This window comes from Mus musculus, chromosome 12, assembly GCF_000001635.26.
Source record: "Mus musculus strain C57BL/6J chromosome 12, GRCm38.p6 C57BL/6J".
In the NCBI taxonomy this organism is placed as follows: domain Eukaryota; kingdom Metazoa; phylum Chordata; class Mammalia; order Rodentia; family Muridae; genus Mus; species Mus musculus.
The window spans coordinates 111,067,715-111,086,368 of record NC_000078.6 but is presented as its reverse complement, the minus strand read 5'-3'; the positions used below and the strand labels follow the sequence as shown (position 1 = coordinate 111,086,368).

Here is an 18,654-nt window from a genome sequence, read left to right as displayed (position 1 = left end):
AAAGTATATTAAATTCTTCAACAGTGCTTTATTCTCTGTCCACAATCCAATCTGGCTAGTTATTGCATTATAGTTGACAAATTTAAAGTACATCCCAGTTAATTTCATCCTTACATATGCATTTTTTTTTAAGTGTAAACAGAGAGTCATTATCACACCTAAGAAAAGCAGCAAAACTCCTGGGTAAGAGCAACGGATGTTACACCCGCTAGGCTGTCTACAGTACGTAATCCAAATCCAGCGGTAACGCAGAGGATCATGAGCAAATCCCTCTATCCTCTTCTGGTAGCAACAGTAAACTAGTCTCACCACTTTAGAAAATTATTTGGCACTGACTTTTAGCTGAGCAGATGAGACACAAAAATAGGTCAAAGAATGTTTCTGTAGTAATGTTTGTTGTAAAAACTTAAAGCAACTCCCCTCTGTTGACAGGAAGGACAAGCAAATTCTATCGAGGCAGCCGAGAAGCAAATGTAGAGGGTGGATTGGGGGGACACACTGACAGGCAAAAGCAGCCCAGCATGGAAGACAGCTTCAGGCACTCCATTTTAGCCCAGCTCTTCATACAGCACGTATTAGGGACCAGGAGTAGGTACATTCCATCACCCACAGGGCAGCTTCCTAGCAGACTAAAGCCACACTTGGAGATGTCAGAGCAAAGCAGTGGGCTCTGCATCCCACACGCTCTGAAGGTGGTGATGCCCTACACAGATGCACCAACTCTGCAGGTGCAAGGTCTTCATAGCAAGGCAAGCTCTCTTGGGTGTACATGGCTATTCTCTGCTTTCTGCTTAATGTAGCTGTGTACCTAAAACTTGCCCTCACAACCGTTTCCCCCTTTAAAATAGAAATGACTTATTTGCTCCTTAACCTATGGATTCTATTTAGCCTTAAAAAAAAATATATATATATACATATACACACACACATATATACATATACATACACACACACACACACACACACACACACACACACACATATATATATATATATATACACACACACACACACACATACATACATACATACAGGGCTGGAAAGATGGCTCAGTGATTAAGAGCAATGACTGTTCTTCCAGAGGTCGTGAGTTCAATTCCCAGCAACCATGTGGTAGCTCACAACCATTTGTAATGGGATTTGATGCACCCTTCTGGTGTGTCTGAAGGTAGCCACAGTGTACTCACATGCATTAAATAAATAAATAAATAAATAAATAAATAAATCTTTGAAAAAAATATACTCAATCATGTGTTTCTTCTTCTGTTTTTGAGGTAGACTCTAAGTATGTCATTAATCTATCCTGTCATTCTGTAAACACCAGAGTATATTTTCACATACCCAGTTGGTATACGAACCTACTACACACAGGGCTATATGACAGAAAGAGATATATGGTACAGCCAATTAAGACAAACATCATGACATTAAATTGGGCATAGTAGGAAACAATGTGAGAGAGACATGGCAGCCATGAGCTATGTGAAGCTGCAGAGAGAAAGCATACATTTAAAAATAACCACTGATCTTTTATCATCACCATGTAAACTATGTAACTATCTGTGTACATGTTCATAAAACTGGCACCATAGTAGGTACATTTATACCAGCATCACAACAGGTGTGTGAGTACGAAGATGGCTATAAGATCTAAGCAACAGGAGTCGACACATCTTTGGGATGCATGATATATGTGTTCATGGAAACACCATTAAGCTGCCAGTGGCTGTAAGACAGCTGGAGAGAGGACTCCACGACCAGGAGCACTCAGTGCTCTTGCACAGGGTCCAGGTTCGGTTCCCTGCACTCTTACAACCAACATCTGTAGTTTCAATTCCAAAGGATTCCATGTCATCTTCAGGCCTCTGTGGCCTGACCTGCACATACACATTGCACATAAACGCATGATCAGGGATTGGGGATTTAGCTCAGTGGTAGAGCGCTTGCCTACTAGCAAGCACAAGGCCCTGGGTTCGATCCTCGGCTCTGAAAAAACAAAACAAAACAAAACAAAAAACCGCATAATGGTGTGTGTGTATGCACACACAACTTAAAAATAGATTTTGGAATGAACCCAAAACTGCTGGAAAACATCTGAGTTATCTCTCAGCCTATTTTGTTCTCTTTTTAAATGTATAAAATATAATATATTCACACCTGGTTATGCTAAAAAGTTACTGTAAATACTGAGACAAAATGAATTTTCCAAGTAACACAGAGAAGGCTGGGCTCTACAGTGAATTTCAGCTCATTCTGGGTCACAGTATGAAACTATATCTCAAAAGTATATGTAGAGTTTGTGTGTGAGTGTGTGTGTGTGTGTGTATATATATATATATATATATGAATGTATATATATATGTGATATATATTATATAATGTGTGTGTGTGTATATATATATATACATACATATATACATACGCGTATATCTGTGTCTCTGTTTGGTGAACACTTGTCCAGTGTATATACAACCCCCTTGGGTTCAATGCTCAGAACCACCAAAAAAGGGGGCACATAATAGAGATGCACAGGGACATTCTAAAACATTCAGCACTTGTTCTGGTGTACAGGTAAAGCTAAATTGTTCTGTTCCCCCTCACCCTCCAGTGTGGTGGTTTGAATATGCTTGGCCCAGGGAGTGGCACTATTAGGGGGTATGGTCTTGTTGGAGGAAGTGTGTCACTGTGGGATGGGCAATGAGACCCTCCTCCTAACCACATCTTTTGCTAGCAGCCTTCAGATGGAGATGTAGAACCTCTGCTCCTCCTGCACCTGCCTGCCGGACGCTTGTCTTGTCATGATGACAATGGACTGAACCTCTGAACCTGTAAGCCAGCCCCAATGAAATGCTGTCCTTATAAGAGTTGCCTTGGTTGTGGTGTCTGTTCATAGCAGTAAAACCCTAAGGGAGCCTGTGTCTTCTAAATATTCAATAGGAGACAAAATTGTTACTTTTAGAAGTTTTTTTATTTTGTTTTTTTGAGACAGGGTTTCTCTGTGTAGCCTTGGCTGTCCTGGAACTCACTTTGTAGACCAGGCTGGCCTCGAACTCAGAAATCCACCTGCCTCTGCCTCCCAAGTGCTAGGATTAAAGGCGTGTGCCACCGCGCCCAGCTTAAAGTTCAACTTTTAACTAACATTGAGTAAAACTTAATAGTAAAATTGAAAACGTCCACACTATTGTTGTTTAAAAACTCTTAACCTCCCGGCTGTGGCACGCACACCTTTAGTCCCAGCACTCAGGAGGCAGAGGCTCCCGGGCTGTGGTGGCGCGCGCACACCTTTAGTCCCAGCACTCAGAAGGCAGAGGCTTCCGGGCTGTGGTGGCGCGTGCACACCTTTAGTCCCAGCACTCAGGAGGCAGAGGCAGGCGGATTTCTCTGAGTTCCAGGCCAACCTGATCTACATAGTGAGTTCCAAGACAGTTTGGGCTACACAAAGAAATGCTGTCTTGAAAAAGCAGAAATAAATAAATTAAAACTAAACCTTTTAAGCAGGTGTTATAGGCATACGTGTAGCCCCAGTAGCCAGAGTCAAACCATCCCGTACTGAGGGAGACATGCTGAGTGTCTATGCTCTCCGAATGCAGAATTGCTCAGCAGGGCTCCTGAAAACAAAGCTTTTCTAGTTATAAGGACGTAGATTTTTTTCAGACCCCTTCCCCCATGCTATGTAAGAATGTGTGTTCAAAATGACATGAATCAACTTAAGTCACTGAGTGCACTCAAAGAGAAGAACAAACAAACAAACAAAAAAACCCAAAACAAACCCTAACTATGCAGAAATTTCTGTCAGCAGGCACAGGGTCAGAGATGCTGAGGCCAGGTGGAGTGGGGCACACCATTAACCGCAGCAAGATGAGCTCCGGCCAGATGTGCAAACTACAAAAACCTGTGATGTGATTTCCGTTAGCAAATCCATCCATAAACTCCACTGAAAATGTGTCATAAGAAATTGTTTTATTTCTTAGTTATGATGACAAAAGACTTTCAACACCAAGGAATTACGGTAGCAGACACAAAATTACTCCTAAAAGTAACGTGAGTAGATAGAAAATACAATTAACAACATTAACAGAGCCGCTTCTCCTCCCCCTCCAAAACACAGGTCAGTGTACTCAGGGCATTTGCAGTAACACTGTTAAAACTGTGAGCGGGGCTGCAGCTGCAGCTGCCTAGTGACCAAGCACTGGCCAGGACTGTGAAACCCTGGGTAATGGATGTATTTCCAGCTAAGGGGTTACACAGCTCAGTGCTATTTCTTTCTTCCTTTAAAAAATATTTTATGTGCAAATGTGTGTGTGTGTGTGTGTGTGTGTGTGTGTGTGTGTGTGTGTGTGTGTGTGAAGAGGTCATTAGATCCCCTGGAAACAGGTTCTCTGTGAGTGCTCTGGACTGCGGAGCCATCTCTCCAACCATTATTTCCTTTCTATGCTCATTAACTGTCCTTAGTTATACACTCATTACTAAGCATTTAAGGAAAATGTAAGATAATGAAACCACAGGTTGAAAATCTTTAAATTTTAAAGACGTGAGAGAGCAGTAAACAGTAAAGACTTACGTTTTGCTTCAGAAAGACTCTGATTAGGTGACCAGACCAACATGCCAAGATTGTCTCGTTCTTGACTGCGCCTTGCCAGTTTGGCTTAGTAGAAAGAAAATAAAAATTGTATTATTATAAGTTAGTAGCTATAATTAAGCATTAAATACCACCACTATCTGATCTTCTAAGTCTTAGACTGTGACATCACCATCACTACTGTTCATCTCACATCCATACAATAATAATAAATAAAATTAAAATGGTATTTTAGGAGATTCACAAAGTCCCTTAAGATGACTTTGCGTGGGCATGGATACAGGGTCTACAGGAGGGAGAGACAGGAATGCTACAGATATTACTGGAATACCATCTATTGTTGAAGATACCTTTTTAATTTTGTTTTTGTTGAGATGAGGGTCTCATGTATTAGTGACTGGCTTGGAACTTGCTAGGTAAAACAGACTGGTCTTGAATTCACAGAAACCTACTTGCCTCTGCCTCCCAAGTGTTGAGATTAAAAATGTGCACCCCACACTTGGCCCCAACTGCCTTTTAAATATAATTCAGTAGTTAAAAAAAAAGTTAATTCTGCATACAACACCACCAACAAAAAATTAACAGAGATTCAGCTCACTGCCCAGGCCTCTTTTATACAGACACTGAACCAATTCATGAGTGTGAAGCTCTCATGGTGTCTTAAACTCTTGAAAGTCCCACCTCCCAATATATTGGCAACAGAGATTTTAACCTGAGTTTTGGAATAGGCAAACATTCAAACAAAAAACAGTGTTTCACCAAAGAAAGTATTTAGTGGAGTTGTATGTGGCCGCGCTTGCCTACAATCCCAGCGTGTGGGAGGCTGGGAAGTTTCTCAGCTCAACAGAACCTCAAAGCAAAATGCACAAAATCACCACAATCACCCTCCTAACAAGCCAAAGCAAGAGAAGACAGGCAAGGACTTTCCCTTCCCCACCCTCACCTGCCTCTCAGAAGAGGGGCGGGAGGACAAGGAGAGACACCAACAGATCAGGAGACTGAAGCTCCTGGGTTCCACCCCTACAAAGCCAGTGCCCAGCCTGGTGACAGTGTGGATGGGGAAAGGGAAACCTCTGACCTCTGGCGGCAATATGAAACACGACTAATGCTGTGGAGGGAGAGTCATCAGTTTCTCCGAATCGTCCCATCATATCCATGCAGTAAGAGAAATGAACTCATAAATACAAAAGAACATAATGAACCTCAAAATAAGTAAGCTAAAGAAGAGTCGGAAATAGAGGAAAGAGGAGGAGGCTTCAAAGAATCCGAGGCGGTGAACAGGACTGCTGCTAACAGCAGCACACGTGAGCTCTATCCCAAAGCAACTGCAGCTGTGGGCACACACATCAGCACATGGGCACACACATCAGCACACACATTTCCCATTTGTGCCCGGGGAAAGCCCTCAATAGAGGGAAACCGAGCACATTAACGTTCAGATCGGACTTCTAAATACATTTCCAAATAAAATAACTAATATATCTTTTAGAAATGTCTTATTCTAGAGCTCACAAGATTACAAGATGACACTAGAATGTTTTGTTATACTAGAAAATAAGAAGGCTGCCAAAGAACAATGGGTTCTATCTTCCAATAGCTAAATCTAGAAAAATCTGAGCAACAAAGTAAATGACAGGAACTTTATAAAGTGAACATAGTAATGCATAGTAATAGTGCGCACGCTCACTCCAGCACTTGCTGAAGGGACCTGCAGGAGCAGCTCTCTTAGAATTAGACCAGCCTGGTCTACACTGTGAGTTCCAAGCCAGCCAAGGACACATAGTGAAGACTAAGAACTGTCATTAATGTAAGCTACAGAGACCACGTCTTTGTGAGAGAAAGAAAACAGAAGCAAAGAGGAAGGGAAGGAGGGTGAATGGATCTTTCAAAATAAAAATAAAAATAAAAATAAAATAAAGATATTGTAAAGCCCTAGAACTGTGGACCAAGTGGCTGTGACACTGCACTTAGAGAGAGCAGCCTTCCCTGTAGCACGCATGGGCTGGACCCTCTGGAAGAGCAGCCAATGCATGCTCTTCTCCAGCTGCGCTTTCATTGAGCACATGTGCTAATGCCATTTACCTGAAAAGTGAGGTTCCTGGGTCAGACTTTTAGTAAATATAGTTAATTATTTTTAAAAGACTGCCTGTTTTTGAGTGGCTTTAACCTTAATTCACTAACTTCAGCAAAAACAGCAGACTTCTTCACTCATCAGTACTTACAGTTTTACCTAGGCCTTTAATTTGAAACATTCTGTGTTTAGTATAGTCATACAGTGGCTTTCATTTAAATTTCTCTAAGATACAGTAATACTGGACAGCTTCCATGACATGCTATCTGTACTTTTTGGTGAAGTAACTATTTAGAAATTTAACACATTAAAAAAAAAACAAACAAAAACAAAAAACTGAGCCTAGTAGTGGTGTCACACACCTTTAATCCCACCACTCCGGGAGGCAGGGGCAGGAAGATTGCCGAGTTTGAGGTCAGCTTGGTCTACAGAGTGAGTTCCAGGATAGCCAAGGCTACACAGAGAAAACATTGTCTCAAAAAACCCAAAACAAAACAAAACCCAAAAAACAAACAACAAACAACAACAACAGCAAAACTCCCACAGGGTAGCTCATAACCCACAACTCCAGTTTTAAGAGATGTGGCTCCTGGCCCCCATGGGCACACGACAGACATACACGCGGCACACAGACACATATGCAGGCAAAACACTTATACACGTAGGAAAAAAAAAGGCATAAAGATTATTCATAACCCAGACACTATTGTGGATACCAAGAAATGCTTGCTGAAAGGAGCCTGATATGGCTGTCTCCTGAGAGGCCCTGCCAGAGCCTTACAAATACAGAGACGGATGCTCACAGTCAACCATTGGACTGAGCATAGGGTCCCCAATAGAGGAGTTAGAGAAAGGACTGAAGAAGTTGAAGGGGATTGCAACCCCATAGGAAGAGTATCAATACCAACCAACCAGTCCCCCCAAGAGCTCCCAGGGACTAAGCCATCAACAAAGGAGTACACATGGCTCTAGCTGCATACGTTGCAGAGGAGAGGTCCTTGGTCCTATGAAGGCTCGATAGATGCCCCAGTGTAGGGGAACTGAGGGCGGGGAGGTGGGAGTGGGTAGGTGGGTGGAGGGACACTCTCACAGAAGCAGGAGGAGGGAGGATGGGTTAGGGGGGTGAGAAAGGAGATTAACATTTGAAATGTAAATAAAGAAAATATCCAATAAAAAATTCATGAGAAAAAAAAAAAGAAAAATCCTTCACAGTAAAAAAAAAAAAAAGAACCAAATAAATGAACTGTCCCTCTGCACTGCCGTGTTGCTGGGCGGACAAGCAGTTCTAGGTAAGTTACGTAAATTAATATGAATATGTGTTCAAAGCACATTACACACAAACACACAAAACTAAAAACCATAGCTTTAGGCAGTGGAATGGAACAAGTGGGCAAGCACAGCAGAACTTGACACAATCATGCTAAAGGACTCCAGCTCAGTTTGTAAGTTACATTAAAACATTTTAAATAGGAAAAGAAGAAGAAGGAGGAGGAGGAGGAGGAGGAGGAGGAGGAGGAGCAGCAGCAGCAGCAGCAGCAGAACAGCTTATCACTCAGGTCTCGATTCGTGGAAGGCAAAACAGATGAACTGGAGCTGGAGAGATGGCTCAGTGGTTAAGAGCACTGACTGCTATTCCAAAGGTCCTGAGTTCAAATCCCAGCAACCATATGGTGGCTCACAGCCATCTTTAATGAGATCTGATGCCCTCTTCTGGCGCGTCTGAAGACAGCTACAGTGTACTTACATATAATAGATAGATAGATAGATAGATAGATAGATAGATAGATAGATAGATTAAAGCAGCTCATTGACAACCACTGGGAACTAGGATACATACAAATATCTAAGAGAAAGAAAGGAGCGAGTGGTAGCATTTCCATACACAGCAGTTTCCATACACAGCAATAACAATAAGTGATGCCTATGCATTTGCACAAGGTTCTATCTCCAGGATAAAACCTGAGGAAAGGAAGCGTGGTGATCTGACTGAGAGTAGCCACCACAGGAGCAAATCTCTGCTGTTTGGTTCTATGGTGGACTGGTTGGGAAGGTTGAGGAAGTGGAGTTCCAACAGCCTACTCCAGTCTCGCTCTCTGCCCACTGCTTGTGGATCAAATGTAAGTTATCAAACACAACACTGCTTCAGTGCCATGCCTGTCTGAGGTCACAGTGGTCATGAAATTGTAAGCAAGCCCCCAATTATCATGGTGTGTCTCTTCACAGCAACAGAAAAGACAAGAAGTCAAGGTCAAAGGTTGTCTTTTTTGTTCATGGGACCTTTTTGGAATGCTAAAACAAGAGAAAGAGCAGACAGCTCAGTGGGTAAGAGCACCCGACTGCTCTTCCGAAGGTCCGAAGTTCAAATCCCAGCAACCACTTGGTGGCTCAAAACCACCCGTAATGAGATCTGACTCCTTCTTCCAGAGTGTCTGAAGACAGCTACAGTGTACTTATATATAATAAATAAATAAATAAATCTTTAAAAAAAGAATTATACTAAAAAAAAAGAGAGAGATAAAGAGCAGAGACCAGTGGTTTCCAAGACAGAGGTGGAGGAGGGTTAAGAAAAGCACAGACTCTAGCTAGCATTGAGTTTGGGAGGCTGGGGAGGCTGAGACAGGAAGAGCAGCACGAGTCTGAGGCCAGGCCTGGTAGTCTGCTGAGTTCAAGCTATGGAGAACGAGAGCGGGCGGAGGCAGGAAAGAGGAAAAGTCACACGCATTTCTTGAAGGATCAGGCAGGTAACACAAGTTCATCTGTTTTGCCTTCCACGCATCGAGACCTGCGTGATGAAGCAAGCATGGACACTGAGGCCTCCTAGGTTCAGATCGCTAAAGCAGTCTATTCCAGTCAGCAGCGACAGGGTTAGAGGGGTCAAATAAACCCAGACATGTCTGACAGGAAGGAGCACAAGAAAGCACAACTATCCCTCGCTGCACCAGCAGAGCAAATGCTCACTGGACTGCAGCAAGCGCGGCTGGACAGGTCTGCCCTACAACTGACCCTGGTGATGAAGGCACCCAGCAACTCCTTGCAACCCCCACACAACAGGACGCCAGACTGCCTGTCAGGCCTATAGAAACCACTTCATGCATCTTCATAGCATTTAGAAAAGTAGAAGTACAACACCCCCACAGCTTCATCTGGTGTGTGTATAAACACTGCCAGACTTTAACCTTCAAAGCACAGACCGAGGCACCCAGACAGCACTTCAGGGCTGGGGCGAGCTGCTGAGTTTTGGAGGATTTTGACAATGTCCCTGCACCCTAGCTCAAGCCATCCCGCAGGTTCCTCACCCTTATTCTGAGGGAGGCAGAGGTGGGCCCTCTACAGCTCGGGAGGGAGGAAGCCTTGACTCGTTATGAGAGTAATCAGAGAACTTGATATGGTACAAAATATAGAAAAATCTTAAAAGCTCATTGTCACGTATGGAATAATCCACCAAATTTAAAGGAATTAAAAATAAAAACTAGGGGGCTGGTGAGATGGCTCAGTGGGTAAGAGCACCCGACTGCTCTTCTGAAGGTCCAGAGTTCAAATCCCAGCAACCACATGGTGGCTCACAACCATCCCTAACAAGATCTGACTCCCTCTTCTGGTGTGTCTGAAGACAGCTACAGTGTACTTACATATACATAAATAAATCTTTAAAAAAATAAAATAAAATAAAAACTAGCTCTACACCAATTTCATTACAAAACTCAAGTTAAAGGAAGTATGTTACTATAACAAATATTATTTACAAATATTAAGAGTAAAATTCACTTTCCAACTTCTTAAAATTTAGCAACGTAAAAAGGTTTCTGAACACACAATAACCAGAAAACAATTAAAATTCAAACATAATGAAGTGTAGGGGTTTCTGTAGTGTTTGCCCATGCTATATGCATTCTGTGACATCACAGCAAACAGCGTCTCAGTCACTCCACCCAGATTCAAAACTACTGCAGTATGAACTGCACATTTTCATCATATATACAAACTTTTCTACTCTCACAGAAAACACTTTCAATATTTTCCTAGTATCTTTCCTCACAATATAATTATCAAATTACTATGTATTTATCTAAAAAAAAATTCCTTCATTGTTATTTTGTGGATAGGCGTTTCCCCTGTGTCTGTGTAATATTGTGCATAGTCATAGCACCATTACACCCAACTGGCAAGAAGCAAAAATGATCTCAAATGCCTATTAACCAAATGGAAACACAAAGCTTATTACATATATCCATAAGATGGTTTTTACCACCACTCAAAAGTATTGAAAAAGTAGAGTGGATAGGAAAACTGAAGCCACACGAAAAACTGTAACATACATATAAAAATTAAAGACAATACTAAAATTTGATTTTAAAAATGTAAAAGGTCAATAAATTCCTAGGAAAAGAAGTGGGCCACTGGGTATCTGACACTGGGCCAGGGCACGGAAGCAAGCTCAGGCAGGAACATGACTTTGGGCTAGGACAGAAAAGTAGGCTTATATATCCTGGTCATCCTGATAAGCCCCTAGAAAAAGTGATCATAGGGCTTTGTTTATGGTCTTGCTTGTTCCTTGACTTAGAACTGACCTTATTACTTGCATGTAGTTAAAATGATATAAAAGCAGACTGGGAAAAAACAAACCCGCTTCAGCCTCAGAATAGGCTGGGGTCATGCTAAAAAAAAAAAAAAGGGCCACTGGATAGGAACAAAGACCTAAAAGGTGTAACTTAGCTGAGTGCGCTTCCCTGCAATCTGAATTGTCACCTCAAGATGCAGCCATAGGAGCTGCAGAGATGGCTCAGTAGTTAGAGCACTGGCTGCTTTTCCAGAGGACCCGAGTTTAGTTCCCAATGCCCACATGGTTCACAACCATCTCTAACTCCAGTTAAAGGAGATCTGAGGTCCTTTTCTGACCTTGGGCATTGCACTCATGCACTCACAGACAGACAGACACACAGACACACACACACTAAATACAATCTATTCACAGTACTTCTACATTTCGTCTTTAAGGAAAAAGAGTGACACTTTTCTTCTGTGGCTTCTTCCCTCAAAGCCATAACCGCAATCTAGTCATGATGGGAAAGGGCAGCAACCCCAAACACCCTATGAAACTTCTCATCAGTGAGCCTCAATCAGCGGTGTCATCTAAAAGAAACAAAGTCTACAGAAATGTCATCACCAACAAGATCCTAAGAGGACAAAAACTGAGCCCAGAGCTTCCTTATGAAGGGAAACTGGGTGTGTGGGCCCAGAGACTTTCCATACGACCTTTCTAACTGTAAATCCACAACTACACTAAAAAGTTAAGTAGATCTAAAAAGTTCAGGAGATCTCACTGCCATCGCCCTGTGCATTTAGGTATACAAGGCCCTTCAACTGTGCCCGTCCATCTCCACTCAGGCCCGGGGCGTCTCTCCCACTGCAATCCATTCTTCTTGCCAATTCCTTCCCATGGTTGTGACCACCCACTACTACGAAAGACCTTTTCTTTTTCTTTTGTATCTGATTCCCTCCCAGCCCAGCCTAACAATCTATATGGCCCCTCAGTGTTCACCCAACATTGGGCCATTCCCTATCCCAGTTCAGACTTTATCATAGCCATTTGTATAAGGACAAAGGCTGCTGTCTACAAAGAACAATAAGCATGATGTAACTCCATCCAGGTGTATGATGATCAGAAATCATACTGGCAACCTCATAAATGATACCAATTTTTTTTCTGCCTCCATTGTTAAATTCCAGTCCTCGAGACATAGGTACCTCTAGTATCGGGCAGGCTAGTGTTTCATAAATTGATAATGAGTATGGGTAGCTGGCCAGTAAAAAGTTTCCCCTCTGCCACTCTACCACACTGACAGTCCAGGCACTGTGTGGAGGAGCAGTATCAGGGACAACTCGGGCCCCTGAACTGCAGCTTGCTCCATGACGGAGCTTTTTCTCTTAAGGGCGTCCATGCAGCCAGTTCCTGATCTGCTACCCACACTAGAAACTGGACCAACATACTCAAGGCTTTTCTAACTATAATCATCTTAATATATAAACCAAGGAAAACAAAAGGCAAGGAAAGTTGTGGGGAGGGGGGATTAAAACAGAAAACAAAGAAATAAAGCCACAGTTAGTCAGAAAGGTAGGAGGGAGGGAGGGAGGGAAGGAGGGAGGGAGGGAGGGAAGGAGGGAGAGAGGGAAGGAGGGAGGAAGGAGGGAGGGAGGGAGGAAGGAAGGAAGGAAGGAAGGAAGGAAGGAGGGAGGGAGGGAGGGAAGGAGGGAGAGAGGGAAGGAGGGAGGGAGGGAAGGAGGGAGAGAGGGAAGGAGGGAGGAAGGAAGGAAGGAAGGAAGGAAGGAAGGAAGGAGGGAGGGAGGGAGGAAGGAAGGAAGGAGGGAGGGAAGGAGGGAGAGAGGGAAGGAGGGAGAGAGGGAAGGAGGGAGGGAAGGAGGGAGGGAGGGAGGGAGGAAGGAAGGAGGGAGGGAGGGAAGGAGGGAGAGAGGGAAGGAGGGAGGGAGGGAAGGAGGGAGAGAGGGAAGGAGGGAGGGAAGGAGGGAGGGAGGGAGGGAGGAAGGAAGGAGGGAGGGAGGGAAGGAGGGAGTGAGTCTAGTTAGTTCAGTGTGGGAGCTCAGATCTGTCATCAGAGTAGCTCTCAGGCGGCTATGGCAGGGAATTCTAAGTCCAAAGCCAGTAAGGTTACAGTGAGCCTTTATCCTTAAGGAAAAGGGGGTAACGTTAGGGAGGTAGAGCTGAGTTGGTAGCATGGATTCCCCAGGTTCAGTCCCTGTCATAGCATGAATTGAGTGATAACCTCAGTGACGGTCAGAAGCTGAAGGTCTCCTTAGCTACACAGAATGTTTAAGGCTAGCCTGGGCTGCATGAAACCTCAGTCACCCACGAGAGACAATTTAAATTGACTTTTGCTTGCTTTGTTCTGCCCCTTTTTTTATTGGACACAGCTTCCAGGGTTAGACATGTTTTTTCTGAGGGTACTTCTTTTTAACCTGGTGGCAATTATTCTTTCCACACCACATTTACACTTGAGATTTCTTCAACCATTTCTGTTAATTGCTTTGGAGTATTTAACTGCACAGCTCAACGCCATATAATTCAACAGCCACTCCAACTCAACGTGTTTAGACAAAACTTTTCCTTCAGTTTGACCATCACCAGCATTCTGACTCTTTTTTAAATCTCAAAAACAGATAGTGTCACTTACAGAGTCAGTAAAGACAACAGTTATGCCTGAAATCAAATATCCAACAAGAGAGTCAGTCCTAGGAACCACATAGTGCACAGAGACCACAAGCACAGACTGCTATTGGACAGGTGCCTAACCTGTGGGCAGAGACACAGAGCAAACGAACCTAAGTGAAGAGCAAAGCGCGGCTTCACGCTCAAGAATCGTCCCCAGCAAGAACAACTCAGGTCCTGCTGGAAGTCGGTGCCCATTCATGACGGGATGAAAACAAGATGGGTTTAACGTAGAGAGGAAGCTGAGGTGAAATTAAGCCTCCACACCAGCTCTCCAAGGAGAGCTGCAGGCAGCATCACCATCTGAAGTGGGAAATAAGCCTTTCATTACCAAGCATCCTTCATTGGGAGGGACACCCATCACAAACAGTGTGAGGGGATCCTGAGGAAGAGACAGACCCTGTAGTTCTGTCAGCTCTCTTTAGATCAAAGAAACAAAAGTAGGGGAGTAGAACATATGACCTCTGCTCTGAGCCCTGTGACAGGAAGGAACTGGTAAGAGCCTAGCTGTAACTCAAAGCCACCCGGAGTCTGCGCAGTAAGCAGAGCAGGCCTCCCCTGCAACTGCAAAGCGAAAAGGAAACTGCAAGGTCAGCTCGCTCCCTCCTGAGAGCCTTTACAGGGAGACATGGTCTGGTGTTCCGGGAGACAGCAGACGGACCTGTGGTCTAACAGCCATTACTAACACGCCAGCTTACCTACAGATGGGCCTGCTCAGTACCTGTCACTACACTGCCCCTCTGATAACAGAAATGCTCCCCCCAACCCAACCTGTGCTTCTCCCCAAAGCATTCTTTTCAATTATCCTGTGTGCATGGTGCTCTGCTTGACTGTGTTCGTGTACCACGTGGGCCTGCTGCTTGAGCAGACCAGAAAAAGACATCCGATTCCCTAAGAGTGGGTTCTCTGGCATGTAGGTGCATGTGCAACCCCAACCCCACTTACACACACACACTGCACACACAAGAGAATAGTAAATTTAAAGTTAGTCTTAAACTAAGATTAAAACACTCAGGTGCCATGTGGGTACTAAAAAGCAGAACCTGGACTTCTGAAAGAGCAGCAGTGGTCAGCCTTTCCCAAACACTTAATAAATTATGTTGCTCAATTATTTTATTTTATTTTGAGACCAGGTCTATCTACTATGACGGCCAAACTGGCCTCTAACGTGAAATCCTATCACTTCCCATTCCTCACACTGGGTTACAGGCTACATCGAGCTTGCATGTTTCCTTTTATCTATTTTCTTTCCTCTGAGTCTTAGGCTGTTAAGGAGCAATGACAGCATGCGTGATGCAAGAGTGGAATGGTCTCTCTACATCAGAATAAACAGCATCCCCCTGTGTCAGACCTGTGTAGCGCTGCATCCTAACAAATGACTTTTCTGTAACTAATCCATTTATGAGCACTATATTAGCTCCTCCCTACACCCCAGTCTCTACATTGCTTTATTCTTTTTAGGGATAGGGAGGCAGGAGGGATACTAGCAATGGAACCCAAGGCCTGGTACCTGCTATCACTGAGCTGCAATCCAGCCCTCTGTCCTCTTAAAATAAAAGGGAAACTTAGTGGGCTGGAAAGATGGATCAACGGATAAGAACACTGACTGCTCTTCCAAAGGTCCTGAGTTCAAATCCCAGCAACCACATGGTGGCTCACAACCATCTGTAATGAGATCTGATGCCCTCTCCTAGTGTGTCTGAAGACAGTGACAGTGTACTTAGATGCAATAATAAATAAATCTTTAAAAAAAAGGGGAAACTTATAACACTGCAATTTAAATTTACTCAAACTGTGTAATATTAAAGAGGCATTTACTCTTAATACTAGACTTGAAGCTAAAAGGATAAAATGGCCTGTGATCTCTTTTTTTTTGGAGGGGGGGTTGTTGCTCTATTTCTTTCTTCTTTTTTTTTTTTTTTTTTTTAAATTAGGTATATTCCTCATTTACATTTCCAATGCTATCCCAAAAGTCCCCCATACCGACCCCCTGCCTGTAATCTCTTAAAGAGCATGCTCCCTAACATCACACTGACAATGGAACAGAGCCAATGCTGTCAATCTCTCACTACCACAGAGAAAACACATCTACTTCTCAAATGAAAGTTCCATCGGAGGGTAGGTAATGTGGCCTAAAGGGTAAAGGTGTTGTTTTCTGAGTTCCACACTTAAGCCCATGATGGAAGGAGAGAACAGACTACCAAATGTTGTCCCCTGACATGCGCATGCATGCTGTAACACATGTGCAACCCCACTTACATACACACGTACACACAAGAGAATAAATAAAAGTATTATAGATTGGCTCCAAGTTGAGGTTAGTCTTAAATTAAGATTAAAACACTGGGTCATGGGGTTGGAGAGATGGCTCAGTGGTTAAGAGCACTGGCTATTCTTCCAGTGGTCCAGAGTTCAATGTCCAGCAACCACATGGTGGCTCACAACCATCTGTGATGGGATCCAATGATGTCCTCTTCTGGTGTGTCTGAAGACATCTACAATGTACACACCTGCATAAAATAAATAAATAATTTTTTAAAAACCCACTTGGGTCATAATAAACCTAACAAGATGGGGGTGGGGCAACGTGTATGGGGTGTGTGTATATATGAGACATACAGACAGACAGACAGACAGACAGGCTCACGGGGGGAGGGGGGGGAGAACAAAGATAAAGGCACTTGCCATCTAGACTGACAACCTGAGATCAACACCAGGGCTAACCTGGTAGAAGGAGAGAACGGACTCTGAAGCTTGTCCTTTGATCACACACATGTGCACACCACCAACACACTCACACTCTGATCTCACACATGTGCACACAACCAACACATCCACACTCTGATCACACACATGTGCACACCACCAACACACTCACACTCTGATCTCACACATGTGCACACCACCAACACACTCACACTCTGATCTCACACATGTGCACACCACCAACACACTCACACTCTGATCTCACACATGTGCACACCACCAACACACACTCTGATCTCACACATGTGCACACCACCAACACACTCACTCTGATCTCACACATGTGCACACCACCAACACACTCACACTCTGATCTCACACATGTGCACACCACCAACACACTCACACTCTGATCTCACACATGTGCACACCACCAACACATCCACACTCTGATCACACACATGTCCACACCAACACACCCACACTAAATAGGGGAGGGGGGCAAGAGACCTTAAATATGAGAACAGAAGTCACCTAAAAGCTTCCAACGGTGGACACACATGCAACATCCTCTCTCTCTGCCATGTGTCTAACATATACCACTCAACATAGTATATCAGAAACCATCTTCACAAATGTCCACTGTCCTGGGGTTTATAAAACGAAGGAGAAAACCACATCAGAGTGACAGCAAACTAGAGAAACTGAGGCATGAGCACTGTGCTTGAGATGATAAGCTTGAGCTACATATAAGTTCTCTCTCTCTCTCTCTCTCTCTCTCTCACACACACACACACACACACACACACACACAGAGCTTGGATTGCAGGCAGGAGAATTATAAGTTCAAGGTCATTCGGAAGACATTATCTCAAACAAAAAAACAAACAAACAAAACCAAAGAAGAGGGGTCAGAATAAGGTTGGCAGGCTTTCTGTCTAGCGTTCTAAAGGCCTTGAGTTAACTCCTACTTATTCTGGCCAATTCAACATAAAGATATTTTTTTTCTTCATGAGATGGCTTCTCTGTGTAGCCCTGGCTGTCCTGTAATTCACTCTGTAGGTCATCAGGCTGGCCTCAAACTCAGAAATCCACCTGACTCTGTTTCCTGAAGCTGTGCTTGGTGGTGGTACAGAGCTGTAATCCTAATCTGAGTCTAAGGCAGTAAAATCCTAAATTTAAAGTTTCCTTGGGCTACAGAATGAATAAGGCCAGCCTAAAAAACAGTGACACCTACTCTCAAATAGGGACCAACAGTTGTTTGTTTGTTTGTTGTTCGAGACAGGGTTTCTTTGTGTGGTCCTGGCTGTCCTGGAACTCACTCGTAGACCAGGCTGGCCTCGAACTCAGATCTGCTTGACTCTGCTAGGATCAAAGGCGTGTGTCACCACTGCCCAACAGGTATCTGGATTCTACTATAAGTTAATGCTCCTTGCCAAACCCAGCAATTATTTCTGAGCCAGGTATTATTTCTGGGCAAAGAATCATCTTCTATTCTATCAGCTTCTAACAACATGCTCAAACTGATTTTTTAAAAGTTTCAGTTCTGGTGGGGCGATTGGTGGTCTCTGTCGTCGTCATCATCGTCATCGTTGATTTCTAGTTCCCTGAAGCAGCCGTTTAACCCCAACCCTGGACCCTTCAGAGTTTAAGCCCACCCCATTCCAGGTACCCTGGACCTTAGGGTTCAGGAGAGTGAGTCAGACAGAATTCAGCCGACTTTACCATGGGGGTTACCGATCACCGCAACGGCCATTCCCCGTGATTGATGAGAGTGATGATGCCAGCGAGGAGACCTTGAGCTCTGACGTTCAGAAACTGAAGGAGAAGCAGGATGTGCTGGACAAGGAGATCTCTCAGTTAATAGCAGAGGGCTACCGTGTGATTGAGCTAGAGCAGCAATCTCCTTCCTCCATGAGTACAATGACATCAAGGATGTCTCACAGATGCTGCTGGGGAAGCTGGCTGTGACTCGAGGCGTTACCACCAAGGAGTTATATGCAGATTTTGATCTAAACCTGAATGACTGAGCAGCTTCCTAGAGATTTTCATCTACAGCCCACAGGGACAGGAGGA

General features: G+C 43.9%; 1 protein-coding gene and 1 pseudogene across 1 annotated transcript in view; one reads left to right on the top strand and one right to left on the bottom strand.

The window, feature by feature from the left end:
• The window catches only part of Rcor1 (REST corepressor 1), a 76,536-nt gene that overhangs the window by 29,534 nt on the left and 28,348 nt on the right, over positions 1–18,654 (bottom strand). The window contains exon 3 of the mRNA NM_198023.3: positions 4,562–4,645. Within this exon, the coding sequence (NP_932140.2) occupies positions 4,562–4,645 (84 nt within the window). The remainder of the gene's footprint in view (positions 1–4,561; positions 4,646–18,654) is intronic.
• Gm46379 lies at positions 9,541–18,651 on the top strand (annotated as a pseudogene).